General features: G+C 21.0%; 1 protein-coding gene across 1 annotated transcript; it reads left to right on the top strand.

Moving 5' to 3' along the window:
- The first annotated feature begins 3,906 nt into the window (after positions 1-3,906).
- On the top strand, positions 3,907-16,478 carry LOC128962783 (TD and POZ domain-containing protein 2-like). Its single transcript, XM_054309185.1, has 3 exons — positions 3,907-4,708; positions 4,823-5,257; positions 16,417-16,478. The coding sequence occupies exons 1-3, from the start codon at positions 3,907-3,909 to the stop codon at positions 16,476-16,478; spliced, it is 1,299 nt and encodes a 432-aa protein (XP_054165160.1).
- Positions 16,479-18,450: the final 1,972 nt, after the last annotated feature.

The raw sequence follows: 18,450 nt of genomic DNA, 5'->3' as shown, positions 1-18,450 counted from the left end.
ATATAAATTTTTATGTGTTATTATATAATTGTAATAAATATTATTAATATATATATATATATAAAACAATTTCATTGTATGCATACAATACCTGTATAGTTATGATGATATAAATTAAAAATAAAATTATTGCATGAAATAAATAAATAAAATATATTTAATATACATATAGTATATCGTCTATAATAAAAACTATTTTAATTATTAAGTTTTAACCAGTGATTTGAATTAATAAATTATTTACTATATATTCATACCATTCATACATACATAACAACAACAAAATAAATTATATTTTAGTATTTAAATTAGACTATAATATAGATATAATTATTTATTTTTTAAAAAACAACAAAATAATTTGCCCCATAATATGACACAAAATTATTTACTACTACTACTAGCCCACCAAAAAAAATAAAAGTCTAAACAATAATAACTTTTTTTTAAAAAAAGATTTATTTTCATATTATAATTTACAGTATAGTATATATATATTAATATAAATTATGTCTAAATATACATAAAAAGCTACAAAACTTTTTGTTGTTGTCTGAAAAGGTTATTATTTTAAACAAATAATTGTTATAATTTTGAACAGTTTATCAAAACAAAACAAAATTCAGGGTTAATAAACAGCTGTCCCTTTCAAATAATAAAACTACCAGTGCTTGGATTCACTTTCAATTTTTTCAGCTCTCTCTCTCTCTCTCTCTCTCTGTTGATAGAGAGAGAGAGAGCTTAATAATCATGTATTTAAGATATCCAAACAATTATTATCATAATTTGATTATAAATGCCGACTAATTGTCATCAAATTTAATGATAATTATTATTAATATAGGATTTACACAATATATATATATATATATAAAAGTAAATCTGTTTTTTTTATTTTTTGTTTCTTTAATATTATTAATTGTTACTAATTGTTGTTGAGATAAATTTTATTTTATATGTAATTAAAGTAAACAATCAAAAAATAAATGTTTGTATATATAATATGATGGGAGGAGTTGTTGTTGTTGTTGTAATTATTGTTTAGTTATTGTTTGAAAAAATTACATTTAAATATTATCATTAAATTTTTTATATTTATAGCATATATATACTGTATAATTTTTACATATACTATATGCTGCGCCAAAATTAATGCTACAATTTATTTAAGTACAATATTTTTTATGTAAAGAGAGAGAGAGCACCCTATTATAAAACTGTCGGTGCAATGAGCTATATATATATATTTATATAATATATAAATATTATATAAGCAAATAGACTGTAATTATTATTAGTAAAATTCACATTTAGATTTATTTGACTTTAATTAARCCTCAGTTTTAATATATATATTAAAATACTAATAATAATAATAGTTAAAAAATAATAGAAAACAATGAGATGAGACTAAATGATTMTATATTTATAATATTTTATAAATATATTAACAATTTTTTTTAATTTATTGTAATTATTATTAAAAATAATATATTGTTAGTATTTTGAAAAATAATAATGTTTTAGACATCAAATTTTACCGCATTTACAGTATATCTTAAAATTAAATCTAAATAAATATATTTTTTGGTCGGTTTTAATATGCGATTAAAAAATTAGTAGACTTTTCTTGTTGTTGTTGTTAAGGTTATTGTTTATTACATTATAAATACTATGCATACAAAAAATATATATATATATATATAGGGATGAAATATATCATAATATATATATATATTAATATACAGTATATATAATATAAATTTATATATTGAGAGATAAAAGATTTTTTTTAGATAAGAGACCAGAAAACAAAAAAATATGTTTTGTGTTTAAAGTCATCTCACGATTGAATTTCATGAATATATTTATATATAATATTAAATATACTTTATATATATATATAATATATTTTTTTTATTTATTATTACATATTTTGTTGATTCAAATTATGTTAATATAAATATATATATATATATAATATATTAATAATCCGGTGTATGAAGCGGTAGTTTTTATTTGTTGATAAAATAAAACAAATACTACTAAATAGTATATACTGTATATGTATTATAGATTAATGTTGTATTTATATATATATATTAAAAAATCTTAAATACATATTTTGTTAGTTCATTGTGAGAGAGAGAGAGAGAGAGAGAGAGAGAGAGAGAGAGAGAGAGAGAGATTAACATATACTTAAAATACATTAATAATAATAATAATAATAGTAAAACCACTTTAACCTCTGGTACTATAGTTTTATACAGTATTTTGTTGGAAAGATCCGGATGTTTTATATGCCTTTCCTTAAATATACTGTACATGCAATGTGACTGTATCTGTATGTATGTATGTGTGTTTGGGACAGACATCTGCCCACTCATGTATGTATATATATGTGTGTATGATTGGGTGCCCCTCCGATATGTCTATATTTATACGTTATATCTATATATCTATATATATATATAAGTTTAGAAAGAAATAGATATTAAGTTACAAAAAAATATTTTAATAATAATAAATATGTATTATTCAAAAAAATTATTTTTGCATATAATTTTAATAATTTTTTTGTAAATATGATAAATATTGTGAGGTGTGATATAATATAATAATAATAGTTTTGATAATCAAAAAGCAATGTAAATTATTTATACTATTAAATTTACTAATAATAATAATAAACAATTTAATTAATGTTTACAAAATAAAATTATAAGGTATATGGTATATAATTTTTAGTTATATTTAATAATAATAATAATACTAATAATTAACTGTTATATTTGTATGTAATTAATTATATTTAAAAAATAAATATTATTATAATTATTTTTTTTTCTATTAAAAAACAACATTAATTGATGTACAATACTATTGATGTGTAAAAATTAATTATCTATAAAAATAACAAAAATAAATAATAAAAATCAATATATTTTTAATTAATTAACAGTATAATAGTATAAAATAATAATTAGCTTAAATTAGTCAATTTGATTTTAATTAATCAATTTTTTATATATAAATATCTGTTATTTTTGTGGTTTTTTTTGATAAAACATAACAAAAATATATTAACATTTTATGCATTAAATAGAGTAGATATTATTATTATTATTATTATTATTATGTAATTATAGTTACAATAAATTCAATGACATTTAACTTCTATACAATATAATTGAATCCAACAAAAAAGCTATTCAATTATTTTTTTAAAAAACAAATTTGTTTTTATTTTATTTAATCAATAGTTTTTTATGCAAAGTTTGAACCGTAATATTGTTTTTTATATCAGTTAATTAACTCAATTATTTTAAGTGCAAACCAGTGTTGCATAAAATTTATATAACATATCGATCCCTATATAATACATAACACACACACACACACACTATAATCACAATATAGTGACCAACTATTTGTTTTTTAAAATACTTGAAACACAAATAATTATTTGGTTACTAAATAAAATAATTTGTATATTAAAAAAAATCTTTTAATAAATTTATTATCATTTTTTTATTAATTTTAACATTAATTTTTTTATGATTATCTGTTAATAATAATAATTTTTAATTTTATTAAAAAAAATTATTTTTATTTATTGCAATTGGTTAGCCTAGATATCATTTGTACGGTAATTGTAGACTTAAATCTAACTTATCATTAAACTAGACATTCAATTTGTTTTTAATTTATAATTAGATTTTTTTCCCATGCAATCAATTAATTTAATTCAAGTGTGTGTGTGTCTGTGTGGGTGGGTGTGTGTGTAACTGATATAATAAACTGCATAAATATTTTTTGATTTTTTTGGAAAATAAAAGTTGATTTTTTTTGTTTTCAGACAATTGAAATTATTAACTTATAAAATAAATTTAGACTATTTTTTTAATGGCCAGCGATAGCACCAGTAGTAACACTACTACTAGTAGTAATAGTAGCAACAATGACCTACTACTGGTCATTGATGGTCAACAGTCCATCAATACTACTACTGTTGCCAATACTAGTGCCGCCAGAGATCAAACATCGGTTATCATTGAGCCGCAGGACTACCTGAAAATCGGATCAACATTCAAGTTAGTAATCAATAGATTTGCCGATTTAGGTAACGACCATATAGTGAGTCCGGTGTTCAATATCGGACTGACCACCATATGGTATGTCAAAGTTAAGCCGTGGTTTACCGATGGAAATGGACGCCACTATTTGAGTGTACACTTGTTTCTATGTTATTCCGATGAACGGTCGGTTAGAGCCAAATATACGGTGTCTATACTGGACAACAGTGACCATAGCCTACAAAACAGTCGCAGTTGCGGTTGTCTACAGTATAAGCTGACCGGCGATGGCTGGGGCTATCAAAAGTATTGCGATAGACGTTGGCTTATCGACCATCGATCCGGTCAACTGTTATTACCCAATAATCAACTGTTTCTAGTGTTCAACATAGAAGTATCGGTGCCTCAAACTGTGTCCATTGAAGACAACTATCTGCAAGAGTTGCACAATGTTTGCGGTTTGAAATGGTTGGCCGATTTCAGGATACTGGTCTCGGGTAAAGAGTTTTACGTACATAAGTGTATACTAGCGGTACGGTCGCCAGTATTTGCAGCTATGTTTTCAGCCACCACTACCTCTACTACCACTACTACTACTACTACTACCGGAGCCGATAGGCGTTGTTTTACCGGTATTATTAGCATTACTAATGATAAGGATATTAATAATAGCAATAATATTAGTTATAATAATAATAATACTAATAGTTGTAATGATTTAACTCATAATGATATCGCTATTATAGTAACTAATGACAAGAGTATCGATACATTAGTCGTCAACGATATTATGGATGTCGACGTGTTTCGTGAGTTATTAACATTTATATATACCGGAAGGTTAGGCCAGTTAGCATCGGCTGAGTTACCATTACCAACCAGTCAGCCTACAGTATCTTCTATGGCCTACTACGCTAAGCTATTAGCGGCAGCCCATAAATATGCCGTACGAGAGCTGAAATCCATATGCGAGGACATTATCTACAGAGGTGTGGCCATCGGTACGGCCGTCCAGACACTGGTATTGGCCGAACAGTGCGCGGCTCTGAAACTCAGGGAACGGGTGATCGACTATATTGCCGATAATCTGCAATCGGTTCGTACGGTAACCGACCAACAAATGTGGAAACAGTTTATTGATGGCTATCCCGAAGCTGTTGATGCAATTTTTGAGGCCATTAGTTATAAACAATTAAAAAATGTTAATAATATTTGTAATAATAATAATAATACTATTACTACTACTACTAGTAATGATATAAGTAATAAAAATCATTTTCTAATAAATCGATGGATTTATCGGAAATATTAAACTCAATATTATTATATTATTATTTTTTAATAATAAAAATTTTAATAAAGTTAATGAAATGCTTGTTTTTTTGTTGAATTATTTATTTAGTATAAAGTAGTAAATAAAAGTAATAAAATACTAAATTAAATGTTAAAATAAAATGTTAAAAAATTATTATTATATTTGTTTTTATTATAAATATTATTAATTATTTCTATATAAAAACAGTAATAATTTAATAAATTAGTTATTATATACTATATATCAATTTAGAGTATAAATTAATGTTGTTTTAAAAACATGATAATTATTTAATATTTTTTAAATTTTACACTAATTTTTTGTAGTATTCATAATATACTGTATTTTATTATGCTTAATTTGACACAATAAATAAATAAACTAATGTAATGCTTAGTAATTAATTAATTAATTAAATATGAAATTATTTATATTTGTATACACTGTATACTATACAGTATATAAAATAATTAATACAAAAAAAATAAAATTAACAATTAGTTGCATAAATTAATTTTAAACTGCTATAAGATATTTATCATAATATATAAATAATATATTTTTTTAATTATTATATATTTTTTTGCGATTAAACATTATGTCAACATCACTGTCCTTTCATATCCTGTTCCCACTATCTAACCATCACTTCACATATATATATTGTAAAGACTATGAAAAAAATGTTTTACATTATTAACCTATATATACATATATATAGTATATATATATACTGTATATATATGAAAATTATTTTTAAATATTCAAAAATATTTTATATTTAAGTACGTAATCTTTTTTTTTAAAATTTTTTCATACATTAAAAATATATGTAAATATTACTAATAATATGTTAAATCCTTAAATTGTAAATATATATATATTATATTTTGTTGTTGACAATATTAGTAGAAATCAATATTAATATTGTAAAAAAATAAATTATAAAATATTATTTAATTTATATATATATATAATTGAATAMATTTTTAAGTTTCATTATAAATTAGAAATATTATTATATAATATAATAATCATTATTGAATTAAGTCATAATTTGCTTATTATGACATTATCATTAATAATTATATACTGTATTTGGATATAATATGCAATAATACAATTATATAYATATWTWTATATAATTTACTCAATTATAGTAATGCAAAAAAWATATAYAGTATTTATTATGTAAAATTGATTTAACATAATGTATATATATTTAATTAACATAACCAAATAAAATAATTATTATAATGTTAATAATTATACAATAATTGTTATAAAATTTTTATAATTATATAACAATTTTCAAATTAACATTATAGACATTACACACACAYACACACTCATACACACACACATATATACACACCATAATAATTATAATAAATTATTACATATAATTTAATTTGCTATCAATTGATCATTCAGTAAAAAAAAATGACATTCAAGTACTTGTGTTAAGTAATACTTATTGAAAAAATAAGTAGTTTTTTTTAATGTGAAGTGGAGTACACTTATATTCATTAAACAAAAAAAAATTAGGTTTATATTTGTATAATAAATACAGTATACTATAAGTATTAACAAATTTCATGCATTTTTTTAATGTACATTAAGTGATTAATATCTATATATATAGTAAACATATTAAAAAATTATATACTAGTAAATTGTAATTAAGCATAAAATTGCAATTATTTTTTTTATATAGTTATTTAAAATGATTTTTCATATAGATGTTAGTTATATGTATTTGTTTAGTTGTTATAAATATTTAGCGTTAAATTTAATTTTGTAATTTTTAGATATTTTTAGATATTAATAAATTTTTATTTAGTTTAATTTTATTATTTTTTATAAAAAAAACTAGTGCAATTAGTTGTTTAGCAATTACAATTTTATTTTTATTTATAAAATTTTATTAGATTTTTATACAACATTTAGACCTAAAATGTCACCAATAAAATAGATATTATAATACTTAGATAACTATTTGCTATCTAATTTAATTTATTATTTTATATATAATTTATTAATATTTCCTATAAAATGATATAATATTTTGTTATCAATGTTTGATACCTAAATAAAATGCAAATAAAATTTAATTGACTTTAATTAAAGGTAAACAAATTTTTGGTGAAAAATATTTTTGTTAGTTTGATATACAAGTATTTTATCAGTAGATCATATATTATTGCATAAAATAAATTAAATTATGTTATCATTCAACAACAACAACAACAAAAATATGATGATAAGTCCAATCAAATTATATACACAACAAAATAAAACAACAAAATATTTTAATTTCTACTAACAAAACAAAATACAACAACAATTCAATGGAAATTAATTTAAATATATTATAAACTGGTTTTATATATATACTGTATATAAAGTAATATATAAATACTTTAGTATATTATATATTATTTATTTATTGCATACCATTGAGTAAATTAAAATAAAATGCTAACACAAAAATTAAAATAAATAATTTGTTGATTAAAATACATTTTATACAAATAAAAACTTTTATTATTATTATTTTTATTAATTAGTGTTTGTGTTGTCTATTATAAATTAAATGTTTTATTTAATTAGTTATTTTTGTTGCAAAATATTTTTAATCATTTGTTATTTTGTTTTTAAAAACTTTATTTCAATAAATAGTTATCTATTGATTAATAGCTCTCGCAATCTAATTATATGATTAAAATCTTTTATTTTTAAAAAATAATAATTTAAATTAATACAAAATTTTAATTTAATTTATAATTGTTTGTTTTTAAATGGCATATAAAAAAATTTAAAACAACAATTTTTTAATGATTTCACAGTAATTATTAGTAATTTTAAATAATAAACATTTTTATAAATTAGTTATTTTTTATCCAATATTTAAAGTTAATAAAAAATGCTTATAAAATATTTATATTATTTTATTAAATTTAAATAATTGCAAACTTTAATTGCATAAAAAATTTTAATATACAGGATGAGTATAATTCCACAACATTTACATGTATATCATTTTAAATATATTATTATATATTTTTAATAAAATATTTAAATTATTATTATTATTATAATTAGTAGTAGTAGTAAAAGTAGTAGTAGTAGTAGTAGTAATAATAATAATAATAGTAGTAGTAGTAGTAGTAGTAATAATAATAATAATAATAATAATAGTAGTAGTAGTAGTAATAATAATAATAATAATAGTAGTAGTAGTAGTAGTAGTAGTAGTAATAATAATAATAATAATAACTATAATAATAGTAATAATAATAGTAGTAGTAGTAGTAGTAGTAATAATAATAATAATAATAATAATAATAATAATAGTAGTAGTAGTAGTAGTAGTAGTAGTAGTAGTAGTAGTAGTAGTAGTAGTAGTAGTAGTAATAGTTATCTTATATTACCATTAGTATTTTAAGTTGACAATTAATTTTTGACATATTTCCTAATATAATCCTATCTATAATTGTTGTGATAACTCGTATAAGTTTTCTATCAAACATTAATTTCTATCAAAATGGGCATCAAATGTGTCATTTAGTTAAGTCTTTTATTTTATTTTTTTTTTAATTTTATTTGATAACTAAATCACTATATCATTGAATTAAACACTCAATAACAATATATCTTAACAATTATTTAGTGTGTTTTTTTAACGATAAAAAATATATACTATATATTTATATGTAATGTATTTATACTATACTATACTACTATATATATATTACTACTAAAAAAAATTATATKCAACATATATATGTCTAAATTTAATACTGTATTTAAATTGATAAGCAATTATCGGATATATACAACTATCCGACTATCTAACTGTATATATATATATATAAAAGTTTATATTGTATTCAAATTAGTTATTTAAATGTAAATCTCTCTCACATTTTCTGTTCAAAATCTAATTCATAGATTTATCAATGTTTTCAACAAAAAAAAAATAAAAGAAAGAAAAAGGTTTTAAAGTAACAAATAGTTTAAAACTAAAACAAAAGTTTTTTTTAAACACTTTTTTTTTGTTTCTTTTGCATTAAACAATCAAAAGAAGTTGAGTTTATTTGCAAAAAACAAAACAAATTTTAAGATAAGATGAAAGAGAGAGAGAGAGAGAGAGAGTTTCAAAACTATTTTGAAATTTAGTTAAATTGGGAAACAGATTGCGATTGACTTTATATATATATCTAATAGTTATATATATTTTTAGTGACTATTAAAGTGAATGCATCGCTAAATCTGTTAATTTATGTAACACTTGAACTGATCTCTCATTTATTTTTTTATAAGAGAAAGAGAGAGAGAGAGAGATAAAGAGCTAACTGTGTACTCAATCCTAATCTCTTAGTGTCTATAAAATTAGATAAAATATATAAATAAATAAATATATAAAGTATTTTACTGTAGATTTTTTTCATATATATTTAATATATATATAAATAACTAATAGACGATTTATTTATTTTTGTTATTATTGTTGTTTAGTGCCAACAACTATTCAATATATATATGTGTTGATATAATTAAAATAAGTTATTTTAAAATAATTTAATTTAATTTTTTTTAAATGTAAAATTTAAAAACTTAACACAAAATAAATTAGCATACATTTTTTTGTAAATTATTATAAATTAAAATTATTTAAATATATGTAAATATTATAAATATAGTTATTATTATTATTATTATTATTATTATTATTATTATACAGTAGTACAGTTATAACGTTTTATTTTTAATTGATAATTAAAAAATTATATTGCTAAATTTTAATTTTAATGAAAACTGTAAATTTTTAATAGTTATGTTTTTGCATGTTTATCAATTTTTTTAATAATATCTAGAGTTTAACTATTGGGTATTTAATGGTAATATATTGTATTAGTGTTGCCATCAATTATAATATATACAATGTATATACACTGTATATATGCCAATATAAAGCCAATCATAACATTTACATTCAAAAACAATCTCATAATAATTAGTTTATAATTAATTATTTGATCAATCACTTTCATTACTCATATTTAATTTAAATTTAAAAATACCCAATAATTTTTTTAAAAAATAAAAATATTTATATAATTTTGTTTAAAGTTAAAGTTAAAAAATTAAATAACATTACAAATTTTTATTAACTATAATAATTTAATTACTTATTTTTAATTTACTAGTATATATTTTATTATAAACTGTTTATAGTTAATTTTATTTGAAATAATTACTTTAAATAATTACTACAATATAATTACATATATTTATAATRTGTAAATTAAAATAGTTTAAGTAAAAAAAATTATGTAAAAATATTAAATTATTACATATTTTTATTTAAATTTACTTAACATATTATTAGTTATTGTATTTTTTTTAATGTACATCTATTTGTATTAATATATGCTGAAAATATTATAACAATAACAATACTAACAACAAAAATAATTGTAATAATGATAAATGTAATTAACATTTATAATGTTTGTAGCAATTAATCGACACTTTTGTATAGAAAATTTAAACGGAAAAAGTTTTATTCAATTATTATTATTATTGCTAAACATTAAGATATATAATAGTTGATGAAAATGTTTGTAGCTTTTAGTTTTTGTTGTATAGTTTTAATGTTTAGATTATATACAATATATATSTTTTATATTTGTGTGATATAAATATCTATACACTGTATATATATATATAAAATTGATGACAAAATTTTTATCACATTAACTGAAAACTACTGTACCTTTATTTTTAACACACACAGGAAATACGGATGAAATAAAAATTATAGTTAAAAGTTATAATTATCTCTAAAATAGAGAGAGAGAGAGAGAGAGAGAGAGAGAGAGAGAGAGAGAGAGAGAGAGAGAGAGAGAGAGAGAGAKAGACTATTAAATGTGTTTTGTTTTATTTTCTAGCAATGCTTACAAATTGATAAAATTATTTTTACTGGTAATAATCATTATATTACAACAATAAAGTACAGTATATAGTATACCTGATTACAAAAATTGTATAACAAATAATAATAATAATAATAATAAAAGAGTTATTTTTATTATAGAAAATAACAAAAACAATTGCAACAAAATTATCAGTTAGTTTTGTTTTATTATTATTATTGTAGTAAAAATATATTATTTAATTATCTAAAAATTTATTTAATTATTTTTGTATAACTATATAATCAGATATACACTGTATAATGTATTTTATAGACATAAACTAAAAAACAAAAACAAAAATAACTTTTTTTAAAAAAAGTTTATTAGTAGTGTCTAACTTTAATGAGCATTAAAAAACATAAATATACTGTAAATAATTTTTGTTGATTTCAAAATATGATTATACAATATGTCACCAAAAAAATAATTATAATTTTATGTATGTTTATGTGTTTTTTAAAAAATACATTGAATTACAATAAAAATAAATTTATGAAAAATAAATTCAATGCGATATAATGTTTAAAAAATGTTACTTAAAAAACTTACTGAATATTTTTTAGCTAGCTCATATAGTTAAGTTTTATTTGCTTTTTTAAATAATTTTTTATAAGTTTTTTTTGGATAATTTTATTGTATTTATWTATAAATTACTAAAATTTTTGTTTTTTAAACTTTTCATTTTAACAAATCTTAATTCAACATAAATTTTTTTGTTGAGATATTTGTTACAATTAATTATATTATCAATAATATTGATATTGCAATTTGCTATCATTAAAAACTATTAATATATWAAAAAAACAAATAAAATAAATTTTAAATTATAGGAATTTATTTTTTTTCATAGAAATAAATAATGTTTAATATAATAAAAATTTTATTTTATTTTTATTACTTGAAAATATTTTATGAGTTAAAAAAATGGTTCAACGCTTTCACTTGATTTTGCGTTCAAAATATAAATTTTTTAATATAAAGTATTTTATCATTAAATCATTTTTATTTTGTTTTGATAATAAGTAAGAGTAAAAAAATAAATAAATTATACAAAATTTTTTTGTATTATTTATTAAGTGGTCTCTTAAATAAAGATTTTTATTTTTTTACAAAAAAAAACTAATATTATTTAATTATTTTGAAATAAAGACCAATTATTTGGTAATAAAAGAGATTATTAATATCTATAAAATATTTTGTTGATTTAAACATTTGATTTAATGATGTTTTTTTATAATAGTATCTATCAATTAATGGATTGATAAATAATATTTTATAAAATAAAAGGCTTTAATTATGCTATTAATATATTTTATTACTTAATACTCTCTCTCTCTCTCTCTCTCTCTCTCTCTCTCTCTCTCTCTCTCTATTATTTCATCGCATATCACGACAAGTAATAAAATTTATACAAATATTTTTATCCAAAATTAAAAACTATATTAAACTTAAAAACTTGTTTGAAAAAAATATATAAAATATAAAATAAATTCATGACATTTAATAAAGAAACAAAAATCATATACAAAAAAAATTATTTTAACGATTATTATTTATATTACAATATTATATATCTAATAATGAGTTTTTAAGTAGAAGTGAATTTATAAAATAAACTTTATTTAAGGTTTTTTTGGCAAAAAAAATATCAATACATTAGATAAAAATAAATATTAATCAAAATTTTAAATTTTATAATAATATATTCATTTAATATATATAAATATATGTTTTATTTTGACAAAACATTGTATATAATAATATTATTTAAACAAACAAATTAAACACACAGTGGAGACACCGGTATTATATAATACTACCGGTGCTATCAAATAGATATACAGTATAATAATATTTTAAATTTTTTATACTATACTTAGAAATTTACATAAAGTTTTTTTAAAAAAATAAATGAAATGTTAATTTATAAATAACTATACATTATATGTATATATAATTTAGTTAATTAACTGTTAATATTCTTTTAAATAAATAAAGATTTAAATGGAAAACTAAAACTAAAATATTTTCATCACTTTATATAATCAGTTTTAACAGTAAATAAATAATTATAAAAACATTATATAATACTATTCACAATATATAAATATATACTGATATAAGTATTATTTAAAATAAATATTTAGAAATAATTACAATTAATATTATTAAASATATGTTGTGTAACTTATTATTATTATTATATTAAATAATATTATCACTAAATAATATGTCTAATGATGTCTAATATATGATGTATAAAAAATATATCTATTAAAATACCAAATAAACAACACAACTATTATTATTATTATTATTATGTTTAGCAAACCTATATAGTTGTTAATAGTTATGTTATTTATACAATCAATAATATATATATATAGTTTACAATAATGTATGTAATTTTGTTTTACTTATTTTATTTTTAAATATCTWAAACAGTTATTTCAAATTGAAATTTGATTTTAATTGAAAGGTTTTTTTAAGTCATCAGTTAGAAAGAGAGAGAGAGAGAGAGAGAGAGAGAGAGAGAGAGAGAGAGAGAGAGAGAGAGAGAGAGAGAGAGAGAGAGAGAGAGAGAGAGAGAGAGAGAGAGAGAGAGAGAGAGAGAGAGAGAGAGAGAGAGAGAGAGAGAGAGAGAGAGAGAGAGAGAGAGAGAGAGAGAGAGAGAGAGAGAGAGAGAGAGAGAGAGAGAGAGAGAGAGAGAGAGAGAGAGAGAGAGAGAGAGAGAGAGAGAGAGAGAGAGAGAGAGAGAGAGAGAGAGAGAGAGAGAGAGAGAGAGAGAGAGAGAGAAGAGAGAGAGAGAGAGAGAGAGAGAGAGAGAGAGAGAGAGAGAGAGAGAGAGAGAGAGAGAGAGAGAGAGAGAGAGAGAGAGAGAGAGAGAGAGAAAGAGAGAGAGAGAGAGAGAGAGAGAAGAGAGAGAGAGARAGAGAGAGAGAGAGAGAGTATGTCTTATGTATTTTGATGAGTGAGAGAGTCATTAAATAAAACAAAATATAATTTAAAAAACAGTTATTTTTTATTAAATAATATTATACTGTAATTAATACAGTAATCAACAATTTAAAATAAATTAATAAATAAATAAAATAAAATATTTTTATTTAATATTAAAATATTTTGCTTAACTAATAGCACATTGAAATCATTTAATATATAGAAAACATATTTAAGTAAATAAAAGTATTTAACTAAAAAAAATACATCATTTTTCTTATAAATATTTAAAATATAATAATAAAACATTATTTCCTGAATAAGTGAATCACTGAAAAAAAACATATGATATCTTAAACACACACTTAATATTGTTGTTATTTTTATATATATAAACAATAATAATAATAATAATAATAAATATATTTTTAATGACAGTTAAGACCATAAATTATATACTGATTTTTTTTTGTTGGTTGTGTGGTTTGGTTTCACATTTAATAAAAAACATAAATAAATTTTTATACACATAACTAGTATATAACTTATTATTTTAAAAGGAAATTTGATTTAAAAAWAAATAAAATTTTAAACTAAAAAGACGTTTTTCAACTTTATTTTTTGTGTATGTATTTAATCATATATTTTGTGTAAACTTTAAAATATTCATTAATCACTTGGTCTTTATGTGTTTTATTTATTATTAATTATATCTGATATCATAGGGGAAAAAATCATTTGATATTTTGTTGAAATAAATGATATAAAACTCATAAAAATATCTAATATATATATATAATCTTCAATTATGTTATCAAATTTAATCAAACCATAAAAAATACATTAATTRATATAAATATCAAAAAAAATATTTATATTGAATAATATTTTTTTAAATAAATAAAAATTTCTATAAAACTATATATGATTTTGATTTTGTAAAACTTTGATTTRTATTATACGGTATATAATATTTTTAATTGTTTTGTTATTGAAATTRTTTAKTAAATTATAGTACAATATATATTTAAATATTATAATTAATTTTATATTATTTTTTAAAAAAATAAATAAATATTARTTTCAAAATTTTTTAAAAAATTTTTGTTRTTKTGTWAMAAACTGTAACTTTTAATTTGTATATAATATTGTACTATATATATAGCTATTAATTAAAAACATCTAATAAGTAGATTGGGCTACAAAACAACACAATGTTTGCAAAAAAAAGTATATAAATTTCTGCAAATTAATTGACAAAAAATAATTAATTGTACTAAATAATTTAAATTATTATACAATTTATATGAAATATAAATAAAATAATTATATTTATATGCACTACTATTTATAGCCAAAAATTAATAAATTAATAAATAAATATGTTTCATATATTTTTTCAATTTTATAATATATTAACTTGTGACGGGCATATATGAGTGCTTACCCGTCAAATGCCCGTAAAGTAAGACTTTACGAAGCAATATGCAATGCGGGGTATGTTTGATAGGGAACTGTGACGTAATTACTGAACGGGTTGCTATAAGAAAACTATTTAAGAGTTACGGTATATTTGTATGGCTTATTAATCACGTCACAGTGTATATGAATAGCCCATTCGGGGCTCTGGTAACTGCGCTTATATATCGGTTATTAGTATCGGAAGCCTTATACCGGAGCTCGGGATGACCTATCTGTGTTAACAGAATAATAGCCAAACTCTGCTACACTTAAGGCTTACACTTACTATTCAAATAATGARTACAACTGTTTATGAGCCTTGAAGCCCCTCCTAGACTAGCTATTGCTAGCCTGAGCTCCGATTTATTGATAATTTATAATGAGMTAGTTAGCAGATTACATGTATTGCTAGTTACAGCTTTTAAAGATATTAATAATTAATTTAACTAATTTACAATAATAATAATAAATCATAATTCATTTTAAACAACAAAACATAATATTAATAAACATATAATTAATACGAAATTAGRAAATAATATCAAATATAGTTAATTTCAAATATAATTAATAATTTTAAATGTGTTTTAATATTGAACATTACAAAATCGACTTTGTAATGTTCAATTGGTAACGGTAGGAGCGCTGATAATATATGTGCCGTCATATTCTTCTACGGTTGAAAAAGAATTTTCGACATAGGGGAAAATTCTATGTAGCGATGAGACATTGAGTATTGATGTCGAAGCGCGATGTTAATTCCTTGTTGTTGTTGTTACTTTGAAAATAATTTCTTTAAATCGTATGTGTCGGTAGTGAATCGGTAGTATTATAAATATGTCATATTTAATCATGTCAGTTTGTTGTATGTGTGTGGACATGCGTAATGTAGGATATTGATCGCTATATTTGCGATTGATTGATGTATTGTCCAGAAATGACATGATTAGATTAAGTAGACAATAAATATTAATAATATTAACGGCATTGATAATATTTGAGCGGTTAGAATGTATTTGTTGCAGCGGCGGTTGTTGTGTTTTAGTTGAGTCAGTAATTGAAAGTCTATTTTCAACCGTAGATCTATCGGAATGAATACGCGTATTTGTGTCGGAGATTTGATCACAGCGTTTACCGAAGTCTATGATGAAATATAGCTGAGTGTGTGTTGAGATGCCGATTATATAGAATTTGTGGAAGAGAAGCATGACTAGCCTTTGAGTGCATGTGGATCGCTCAGAAAATTTAAGTATATCAGTGTCGTAGGATTGACTACCACTTATTCTGATGTCCAGCCGTACAGACAATAGTAGCAGAGGCTTTGAGTTGTAACCGTCGGAGACTTTAGCTTTAGTCTTTATAAGAGTGAGGCGACCGGAGGAGCACGACATCTGTCCGTGGCTAATCTGTGAAAAGCATCCGGTGCTTAGTATTTCGACAACCGAAGACTTAAGTGCATTGTGAGAGGTATCACGGCTTAGCTCGGTGTCATGTGTTTGAGAGACGGTGTGAGTGATTTTAGTTTTGTCGGCTTTAGATATGTTATTTGACTCATTAATTTTAATTGGTTTATGTTTGCCGCAATTATTTATTTGTTGTTTACCGCGTATTGGTATTGTATTTGTTTGTTGCACCTGATATGTATTCAGAACATATGTATTACGTTTACGTGGTGCATTGATGCCGTGTGGTTGTTTAGGGAAGTAGTCATTATACTGTTGCTGTGAAGATTGGTTACGAGTGTTGGCAACAGGTGGTAAACTTTGATTTGTATTGGTATACGGTTTGTCTGTATACCTATCTTTGCATTGTACAGGCTTTGATTTGTTAGTTTGACGGACATCGGCTGTACCGAATTGTGTTTGCATTTTAAACCTAACGATGTCCCATTGTGTATAGTTGTCCATAATCTCGTCGGCGTACCACTGTAGAGCTTTTGATTTCAAATTATACATCAACTGATGGACGCGCTCGGTACCCGACATGTGTTGTGTATTTAGCTCATATAATTTGAGCCATGTTTCGAATTTAACATCGGTATTATAACCGGAATACTTTGTTAATGTCATAATTATAATTTGTTTAAATTGTTTTTATAATAAATGTAATTTTAAATTGTAATAATATAAATAGTTATATGTAACCTTAACAATTGGTTACAGTGTTAAATGTTATAAATGTTTTATAATAGTTATAATAATAAATTGTTTTAAATATATAAAGTATTGAATGTTTATAATTCAAATAAGTAACCTTAACTATTGGTTACTAAGTTATTGTTAATAAATTGTATATATTAAAAAAGTAAAAATATTTAATAAAWCTTAGGTTGAAATAAAAATAATATATATATATTTTGAACTAAAAACTGTAATTTTTTAATTTCYCAGATTTTGTTCAATAAATATAGTTTTTAATTAAATTACTTAAATTAATAGATTTGTGATACAAATCAAACAATAATTGGTTGCTATTTAAAACCTATTAATAGGTTAGCAAATTATATGAAATGTTTGCATCAAAGYAATAAATAATACATATTTGTATTAATTAATTGTAYCAAATCTATAATTTTTWTTTTTTRTTTTAATATTACTTATTAAATATTTTTTCATAAAATTTAAGATACATTTTTTTAGCTAAAGCTAATAGATTGGACAACATATATATATAT

The sequence above is a fragment of the Oppia nitens genome, unplaced genomic scaffold, assembly GCF_028296485.1.
Source record: "Oppia nitens isolate AA-2021 unplaced genomic scaffold, nextdenovo-longstitch-racon4-pilon3 scaffold6_pilon_pilon_pilon, whole genome shotgun sequence".
NCBI lineage: Eukaryota > Metazoa > Arthropoda > Arachnida > Sarcoptiformes > Oppiidae > Oppia > Oppia nitens.
The sequence above is the reverse complement of the archived record's forward strand: the minus strand, read 5'-3'. Positions and strand labels throughout refer to the sequence as shown.